Consider the following 10000-nt stretch of genomic DNA (forward strand, 5'->3'; position numbering starts at 1 on the left):
ACAGCAGAGATGAACAGTTGCAGTCTAACAGTGGATGTTATGAACATTAATGGCAGGAATATGAGGCTGCCGTCACTGTAAGAGCGACTGACACACATCCGGTGTCTTCCTGTTCACTGATGACAGGACCGAGAGAACTCTTGCTCACACACACACGCTTCGGTGCTAGTTTAGGCTACACATGTCGTCATACACGCTTAAACTGTGTGTGTGTGTGTCTTTTAGGACATGGAGAACAAGATCCGCTCTACTCTCAATGAGATTTACTTCGGCAAGACCAAGGACATCGTGAACGGCCTGAGGTACGACACACACTCGACCCGCGCGACACACACGCGTACAGTTGTACTCGACTCATGAATCCGCGTCGTTACCATAGACTGTAAAAAATATGGACAAAGCGTCTGTGACGTCACCCATAGACTTTCTGAAGAACGGTTTGAGGCCGTTTATGGGGGGTATGGGCGGAGCCATCTTTTGAAAATCTTGGGAAATCCAAACCCCGCCCACCTTCTGGCCAATCCATATATGGGTAAAAGGGCGGGCTTTGTGTGAGACTGAGCCGGCCGGTGGACACGCCTCTTCAGCCGAGCCTCAGCTATCTGTACCGCTACAGGATCGACTGCAGACTAGGCTACTCTTCACAGCCCGTGTCATTCTCATGTAGAAACTCCTTTTCCTCGGTTTACTGAAGCCTGAATGTAAAACGCATTTGCAGCTGCAGCCACTCATAGGCTGTGCTGCGGCAACTGGACATCCAATGGCGCGGGCGCCTCTGACGTGCGACCAACTAGCTGCAGATCAGTCTATTCTTATGTTACATTTATTCATTTGGCAGACGCATTTACAGTGTTTCAAACGTCAGTTATAACCATAGGTAAAGTACCTCGGACGCTAACTTATCTGAGGCGATTTAATGCTAACTGTTGCAGTGCCACTGCCCACAAACACTGATGCTAAATACTGCTAACTACGTGAAATAGTAGTGGAATGTCACTTACCGGGAAAAAAAGAAGCGAAGTACTCGTTTTTTTTAATAGTGTTGATGTTAGTCATGGATAATAACCTGATTCAGAGTCATTAGCTGAATGAACTGGTTCAGAAGAGTCGTTTGGTTGTGAATCAGTGTGTGAGGACCGAAGAGATGTCCGTGTTTTCCTTCTACGGATCAGAACATCTACATTTTTACCCACGGTTTTCAAATGAACTTCCACAAAAGTTTTGGGTTTTTTAAAGTCATTTACTCCATGTTACAAAAAAAAAAAGTGTTTCTGATTCATTTTTCTGGTCGCAAATGGATTCATTAAAAATGACAGATTCATTACAGATTCATCATCTCTTCCTGCTGAGGTTTCCTCATATTTCTCCTCTGTTTTTCATTCCTCTGTGTCTCTGTCTGTCTCTTCACCTCTCTCTCTCTCTCTCTCTCTCTCTCTCTCTCTCTCTCTCTCTCTCTCTCTCTCTCTCTCTCTCTCTCTCTCTCTCTCTCTCTCTCTCTCTCTCTCTCTCTCTCTCTCTCTCTCTCTCTCTCTGTCTCTCTCTCTCTGTCTCTCTCTCTCTCTCTCCCTCTCTCTCTGTGTCTCTCTATCATTGTGTCGATGGGCTCCAGATCTATCGAGTCTCTTCCTGATAATCAAAAGTACCGTCAGTTGCAGCGGGAGCTCTCTCAGGTTCTGACCCAGCGTCAGATCTACATTGACTAGGGTCAGAGGCGTGTGTGTGTGTGTGTGTGTGTGTGTGCCTGCACGACCTCCTTAACAAACACACTAACTGCATGCAGGTGCATTCTGGGTACAGCTCACCAACATTAATGTGTGAGAAGTATGGTCAGGAATTGGATCCTTGTTATTAAATAACTCTTGTGGATTCCTGTGTGTATTTCAACATGAGTGTGAAGCGTTCGAGCGCGAGTTCTTCTATGGTGTGTTTAAACCTCAGGCAAACGCTGCTTGTGTAAGTGTTCTTCAGCTGATGATTTCTGCTCATGATATTCAGCTGCAGTTTCAGCTTTAGCAATAACACTAGATGTGTACGATGGCTGAGCTTTATTTTTACCTTATTGGAACCGTTAAAATTCAAGCGATAGCGAACGCTAGTCCCGTTACACTCATGCAGATTCATGCGGGTGATTCAGTTTGCAAGTCGTTTAAGTGTGTGTGTGTGTTCCTGTCTAACGTGTGTGTGTGTGTGTTTCAGGAGCGTCCAGACGCTGGCGGATAAGTCGAAGCAGGATGCTCTGAAGAACGACCTGATGATCGCGCTTAGCCAACGCAAACAGCAAAGCTAGAGACCATCTCTCTCTCTCTCTCTCTCTCTCTCTCTCTGTCTCTCCACCTCACTTCTCTCTCTCTCTCTCCGTCTGTGGAAAACAAATGAAAAAGGAGAAAAGGCTTTTTGTTTTTTGTTCAATGCACCTGTCTCTCTCTCTCTCTCTGTCTGTCTGTCTCTGGTCTGTAATCATGTAGTATTAAAACAGTGCTGGTTGTTTCTGTCTGATTGATGACATCACCGTGGGGGCGGAGCTTTTCTCCCGCCAATCAGAAGAACACGTTTTCCAGGAGAGGCGGGATATATATATAAATATATATAAATATACACACATGTATGTATTATGACCTTTATCATTAATATTGATTTTGCTGTTAATATTAAACGTTTTGTTTGAATCCACACAGATGAGTGTGAGTGTGTGTATGTGTGTGTGTGTGTGTGTGTGTGTGTGTGTGTGTGTGTGTGTTGAATCTCTGTGTCATTAACAAAAGCAGCAAATATATTCCTCCCGTCTCTCTCTCTGTCCATCTGGAGGCGTCAGACGGTTTCCTTGTTTTCTTCAGGGTGGATTATTATTATGTCAAGTTTACTTTTTTCTTTTGGTCTTTTTTTGTTTGTTTTTTGTAAAGCTTAGTTTGTTGTTTTAGGGCCTCCAGCTGCAATAAAAACAGTAAAAACTAACTGTGTGTTATGTTTGTTTAAAACGTTTAACTGTAAAATTCTGGTAAACATACACAAGTTGCTTTGGTGCTCGACAATCATTTACTCGTGTCTCTTTCTCACATAATAAAGTCCATTACACGCTAATCAATATTTCATCAGCATACATTCATTTGTAATAGGCCGGATAATATCGGCCGTTATCACTGATTATACACGCATCTCTCATCTTCTCTGGTGATTAATTAATCATATCTTAATGAAATTAATAATCACAGTAAATCTGTGTTTGGTGAGGGAGACCTTTTCAGTCATGTTAAGACATCTTTAGCTCTCTACAAATGCCAGCTGTTGTTTAAACTGTATTTTTTTATACAAATTTTGACACTAGTACTTTTATATTTATTCTTACTCGTTTTTTTCTTCTGATAACTCTCGTTATTTCTTTTTTGGACGACATTTAATCCTCAGGAAAAAGGAGCGCGAATCTTCTCCGAGCCGTTGCTGGGCAGATTAGAATATTATTTTATAAACATGTTTAAACTTTAGGTCGAGATACGTGTCGTAAAATGTTAATCAAACGATTTGACCCCATGTAAATCATATTGAGAGTAGAGTTAAGCAGCCATTATCTGCAATGAAAAGGTTCATTAGATCACGTAACTGTTATTAGTACATATGCTTCGTTTTCTTCGGACTTTTCTTTTCCCGCTTCACATCATCGGCAGAACAGCGCCCTCTATCGACGGTCCAATACAAACAGTTCACAGGGCACGTGCTGCTATTGATTTAAACGAGTCAGGGCAGTAAATGTAAATATTTAACGCATTTGTAGGTATTTAAATATTATTATGTACCACAGAAACACACTCGTTATTTCAAGATAATAGATTTGACTTATCTGTGAGGTAAAACGGAATAAATGCGCATGCGCTGACATGTTCGGGACAGCAGGAGGCGCCAAGATGACATCAAACATTTCTGGTGGAAAATAATTCATAAAATATTATTATAACAACTCAGGAGCTCTGTTAATGCACCAGTCACACAAACACACACCAAACTCCCACGCGGAGAAGTGAGAGCTTTTCCCGACTCATTTCACTGATATTTAAAATGTGTTTGTTTGTTTGTTTAGCCGTCGGTTGCATTTCTGTTTCAATTTAAAATTGAGGACATAGCTATTTATTTTTATATTTTGTTCAATGATGTACAAATAACCTAACCAAATCATCAGTCACACAATCGTCAGGTTTTTTGTTTGTTTGTATTATTAGCCTATTAGTATTTGGCGGTTTATTAGAACGTTCAGAACGTCCATTTTTACCGTTTAAACTTTTTTCTTGGTTTGGCGAACGTTAACATTCCGTTTTATCATTTTGCAATCATTATAGGAAACCAAGAACGTTCTGAAACAAGCAGTAACGGTAAAAAAAAAAAAAAAAAATAGACAAACGTTCCAATAATGAAATGTTTTATTGATAACTGAACGAACTAGTTCTAGCGCTTTGGGTAGGCCAATAAGAAAAGCGCGATATAAAATGTATTATTATTATTAACGTTCGATTAACGTTGCTAGAAGAACGTTTCTTCATACTTTGACAAAACGTTCCCTGTTAGCTTGATATAACTATTATTTGCATCTTTATAGCCTTTCTGGAACTTGCCAGTTGTGTATTTGTATTAGTGCACTGTTATTAAATAGTAATACAACAACTTTAACGCTCTTTCGACGATGAAGTCTAATACAATTCTATATTCAGTAAAATGACTTGATTTTCCTCTCCAGAGCAGATCTTCTGAATAGCATCGGCAGGGTGTCTTGGGGCAATTGCCCTTTTAAGATATTGCCCCCACTGCCCCCCCACCCTCCCTCTCTCTCTCTGTTTCTCCCTCTCCATCCCTCTCCCGACGCCCTGAATCAGGTTTATGTTAATGATCCCCCTCCCCGAATTCACTGGAGGTGTGTGTGTGTGTGTGTGTGTGACCGCAGTGCGTGGATCAGCATGGAGACTCCACACGCCAACTTTGAAGGGAAAAACTGGATGTAATTCATTCTCCGTGGAAGAGCAGCAGCGAGGAGCGATGAAGTGGGATTTGTTGCTCATTGTTTTCGGGTGGTTTGAACTCCCGTGGCTCGTGGATTGTTTCGATGTGCACGTGAGTGAGGATGCGGGACCGGGCACCGCGATCGCGATCACCGGCTCCTGCGCGCTGGACCAGCTCATCGTTCCCCGGTTCGCGGAGAGTTTCCTTCACCGGGACGCGGGAGTGCTCACTTTCTCCGGCGCTTTGAACTGCGAATCGGTTCTTTCGAACCCGTTCACTGTGTACGCGATCATGGACTGTGCGGAGAACAACGCGTCTGGGTTTAGACACCTTTTAACCAGCCGGTATAATGTGCACGTTCACGGGAAAAACTGCGCGTTTAGGCGCAAACGCGAAAAAGAACTAGACGTGGAGATTATAAGTTTAATAGATGCTTCAGAGTGCCATGAGGCGGGCACCGCTGTTTTCCGTGTGTTTGATGTGTTACCGGGCAACCCGACGCAGTGTAACGTAACCGGGACTTCAGCGCTTTACGTCTCCGAGGGTCGTTTGTTTACTTCGGCTCCGCTGTGTTTCCCTCGCGACTCTATGCTGGAGTTTCAACTACGCTGCGTGGGACGCGCACGCACGGGTGTCGCGCATGCGCACTGGCGCGTGGGTCGTGGTCCGTTCACTCAAACACACCTGAGGACGTTACTTAAACGGGCCGCGCGCTCAAACTCAGGGCTTCTGAGCAGGAGGAGAAGGAACGTAAACAATAACCCTCAGTTTCAACCTCCCATGTATCAAGTGTCCATTCCAGAAAATCAACCATCCGGGACTTTTGTTGTTGTTTTAAAAGCATTTGACCCGGATGAGGGTGAAGCAGGCAGGCTGGAATACTTCTTAGAGGCCTTGTTTGATAGTCGTTCCAACAATCTTTTCGCCGTTGACCCAGCGAGCGGCATCGTTTCCACCGTGGAGATACTAGATAGAGAAACGAAGGACACGCATGTGTTCAGAGTCACGGCTGTGGATCACGGAACGCCACGTCGCACTGCCATGGCGACGCTCACCGTAACGGTTAGCGATACGAACGATCACGACCCCGTCTTCGAGCAGGAGGACTATAAAGAAAGCGTGCGAGAAAATCTTGAAATCGGTTATGAGGTCCTGACTGTACGTGCCACGGATGGCGACGCTCCCGTCAACGGAAACATCCTTTATCATTTGCTAAACAATGGGACTAACGACGTGTTCGAGATCGATTCCCGCTCCGGCGTTATTCGCACACGAGGTCTAGTCGACCGCGAAACTGTCGAATCCTACATGCTACTGGTTGAAGCGAACGATCAAGGTCGTGACCCCGGGCCTCGCAGCGCTACGGCAACCGTGTGCATCGTCGTGGAGGACGATAACGACAACGCACCGCAGTTTAGCGAGAAACGCTACGTCGTTCAAGTTCCCGAAGACTTGACGCCAAACACGGAAATCCTGCAGGTTACGGCGACCGACCAGGACCGCGGGAACAACGCCGTGGTCCATTTTAGCATCATGAGTGGAAACACTCGAGGCCAGTTCTACATCGACGCTCAGACGGGGAAATTAGACCTTGTGAGTCAGCTTGATTACGAGATCAATAAAGAGTACATGCTTCGCATTCGAGCGCAAGATGGTGGACGCCCGCCACTCTCCAACATCAGCGGCCTCGTCACGGTGCAAGTGCTTGACGTTAACGACAACGCTCCGATATTCGTCAGCACTCCGTTCCAGGCTACGGTCCTAGAGAACGTTCCCGTCGGATACTCTGTCATTCACATTCAAGCTATAGACGCCGATGCTGGCGATAACTCCCGTTTGGAATACCGTCTCACAGAGACCACGCCAAACTTCCCATTCGCCGTCAACAACAGCACAGGCTGGATTATCGTAGCATCCGAGTTGGATAGAGAAAGCGTGGACTTTTATAACTTCGGAGTGGAGGCGCACGACCACGGAACGCCAGCTATGTCTTCCTCCGCTAGCATTAGCATGACTATTCTAGACGTCAACGACAACAACCCTGAGTTCACGCAGAAGGCGTATTACATGCGCTTAAACGAGGACGCGGCCGTAGGAACGAGTGTCGTAACCGTGTCCGCCGTTGATCAGGATATCAACAGCGTAGTGACGTATCAGATCTCAAGCGGAAACACCAGAAACCGTTTCTCCATTACTAGCCAAAGCGGCGGAGGCTTAATAACGCTTGCGCTACCGCTAGACTACAAGCTGGAGCGACAGTACGTGCTAACCGTCACGGCGTCAGACGGCACACGCTTCGACACAGGGAAGGTTTACGTCAATGTCACAGATGCTAACACTCATAGACCAGTCTTCCAGAGCTCACATTACACTGTCAACATCAACGAGGACCGGGGCGTCGGCACAACAGTGGTGATGATCAGCGCAACGGACGAGGATACGGGCGAAAACGCTCGGATTACGTACTTCATGGACGATAGCATCCCTCAGTTTCACATCGATGCGGACAGCGGAGCCGTAACCACACAGATGGAGCTGGACTACGAGGATCAAGTTTCGTACACGCTCGCCATCACGGCCCGAGACAACGGCATCCCACAGAAATCCGACACTACTTACCTTGAGATCCTTGTGAACGACGTGAACGACAACTCGCCTGTGTTCCTGCGGGATCGTTATTTAGGCTCCGTCACGGAAGACATTCCCGTGTTCTCCAGCGTTTTGCAGGTCTCCGCGACCGACCGCGACTCAGGCCTCAACGGGCGAGTCTTCTACACGTTCCAGGGCGGAGAGGACGGCGACGGCGACTTCATCATCGAGTCCACGTCGGGGATCGTCCGTACGCAACGACGGCTTGACCGAGAAAACACGCCTATCTATAACCTCCAAGCGTTTGCGGTTGATAAAGGAGTTCCGGCGCTCAAAACGCCGGTTGACATTCAAGTAACCGTTTTGGATGTGAACGATAACCCGCCTGTGTTCGAGAAAGATGAGTTTGATATCTTCGTGGAGGAGAACAGTCCCATCGGGCTTGTTGTGGCTCACATATCCGCGTCAGACCCGGACGAAGGCAGCAACGCTCAAATCATGTACCAAATCGTCGAAGGCAACATTCCCGAGATCTTCCAACTGGACATCTTCTCCGGAGAGCTCACCGCTCTGACCGACCTCGACTACGAGACTCGTTCGGAATACGTTATCGTGGTTCAGGCCACATCCGCTCCGCTAGTCAGCAGAGCCACGGTCCACATCAAACTCGTCGACAGGAACGACAACATCCCCGTCCTCAAGAACTTCCAGATTATTTTTAACAATTACGTCACCGATAAGACCAGCAGCTTCCCTTCGGGAGCGATCGGGCGGATCCCGGCGCACGACCCGGATGTCTCGGATCAGCTCCACTACAGCTTCGAGGCGGGAAACGAGCTGAATTTAGTGATTCTGAACCGGAGCACCGGAGAGATCCGACTCAGCCGAGCCCTGGACAACAACAGACCGCTGGAGGCGTCCATGAAGATCTCAGTCTCAGGTAAGAAGCGGTTTCTTTCAGTTCTACACAGGGGCTTTGGCACCGGGTAGTTCTAGGAACTCAGTTCTAGGAACCAGCCACCAGGGTGTTGACCCGAGAACTAATGGTTCTCTTAGGAACGTTTACTTGGTTGCGTTCGCAGCGCCTGTAGGAACTCTGAAGTGACGTAAGCCGCGCTTGTTGCTGTGACTTTTTATTTTGACAGCACTTAGAAAGGACACATAGAACACATACACATAATATACATAGAAAGTAGACAGCGATGAAGAGTTATTAGCGTATGGCGTGTTTGATGTCCAGTGTTGCTGAGCAGAAATACATAATCATGTTTCTCTCGGTCTCCTCAAAGCCGTGTTGGATTTTCTCCTCAGCGTAAAGATTAAGAGCTTCATCTATCACTGTTTTACATGTTCGGAATTAGTTTCTGGAGTAAATATATTAGGGGCTTTCGCACCGGAGGAACCTTCTCACAGCTCCTAGAACTATTGGCGGGAGTTCCCGGAGTTTGGCGTGTTCGCACCGCAGGAACTAGGAACGATTTTAGTTCTAGGAACTCCTTTTGGAGGAACTAATTTACTCCTACTTCAGAGTCGGTCTAGACCAGCGCTATAGGAACTACAGTGACGTTAGCGTTCGCTGATTGGCCGAACGCACGCCAAACACCAGAACCCGCCATTAAAAAAAAAAGCTAAACACACAGATTATAGCCTATATATTTACTCCAGAAACATGTAAAACAGTGATAGATGAAGCTCTTAATCTTTACTCTGAGGAGAAAATCCAACACAACTTTGAGACCAAGAGAAACTTGATTATGTATTTCTGCTCAGCAACACTGGACATCATTCATACGGCATATGCTTAACTTTTCATTACTGTCAGTAACTCCACAACAACTACATAAATATCTCCACTAACATTCAGAAACGTCTAAAAGTTTTTAACCTCTCCGTAAGGCTGCACTCGCTGCTGTTACTCCTGATTCTGGATCAGTGAGATTGGCCTGTGTTGTTATTGCCGGAGTCTCTGAAGCTCGTGTGAAGGCTCCGCCCTCTTCTGAACGGAGGCGGAGCTACAGCTCATTTGCATTTAAAGGGACACTCACAAAAACGGCGCATTTTTGCTCACACCCAAAAAGGGCAAATTTGACAAGCTGTAATAAATGATCTGGGGGTATTTTGAGCTGAAATTTCACACACATTCTGGGGACACCATAGATTTATATTACATCTTGTGAAAAGGGGCATAATATGTCGAAGTCGATACTTTTTGACAACTCTACATGTGCTTCTCCAGCAGTTTTGTGTGAGGCTTGCGTGACATGTGCTGATGTTTAATACATGACCTCTGCTGGGTATTAACACACGAGCGAGCGAACGAGTCGCTGCGGGACACAATGTTGGTTTAGCGGATCTGTCTCCATTTCCTTCAGGTTGTTTGACATTGAAGCAGATCTTCCTCCATTAACCGTTAGTCGCGTGTGTGTGTGTG

At 46.2% G+C, this 10000-nt stretch overlaps 2 protein-coding genes across 3 annotated transcripts in view; both read left to right on the top strand.

The window, feature by feature from the left end:
* The window catches only part of capzb (capping actin protein of muscle Z-line subunit beta), a 23241-nt gene extending 20289 nt beyond the window's left edge, over positions 1–2952 (top strand). The window contains exons 8-10 of one of the 2 annotated variants that reach the window (XM_056237987.1): positions 226–302; positions 1610–1704; positions 2197–2952. In XM_056237987.1, the coding sequence (XP_056093962.1) occupies positions 226–302; positions 1610–1703 (171 nt within the window). In that variant the 3' untranslated portion in view covers position 1704; positions 2197–2952. The remainder of the gene's footprint in view (positions 1–225; positions 303–1609; positions 1705–2196) is intronic. The other variant, XM_056237988.1, reaches the window with a different exon arrangement.
* Positions 2953–4865: 1913 nt separating this feature from the next.
* Positions 4866–10000, top strand: part of celsr2 (cadherin, EGF LAG seven-pass G-type receptor 2) — an 83528-nt gene continuing 78393 nt past the window's right edge. Inside the window, exon 1 of the mRNA XM_056237993.1 lies at positions 4866–8509. Within this exon, the coding sequence (XP_056093968.1) occupies positions 4867–8509 (3643 nt within the window). The 5' untranslated portion in view covers position 4866. The remainder of the gene's footprint in view (positions 8510–10000) is intronic.

Source organism: Rhinichthys klamathensis, unplaced genomic scaffold (assembly GCF_029890125.1).
Source record: "Rhinichthys klamathensis goyatoka isolate OS25496 unplaced genomic scaffold, OSU_Roscu_1.1 h1tg000504l_1, whole genome shotgun sequence".
Taxonomy (NCBI): domain Eukaryota; kingdom Metazoa; phylum Chordata; class Actinopteri; order Cypriniformes; family Leuciscidae; genus Rhinichthys; species Rhinichthys klamathensis.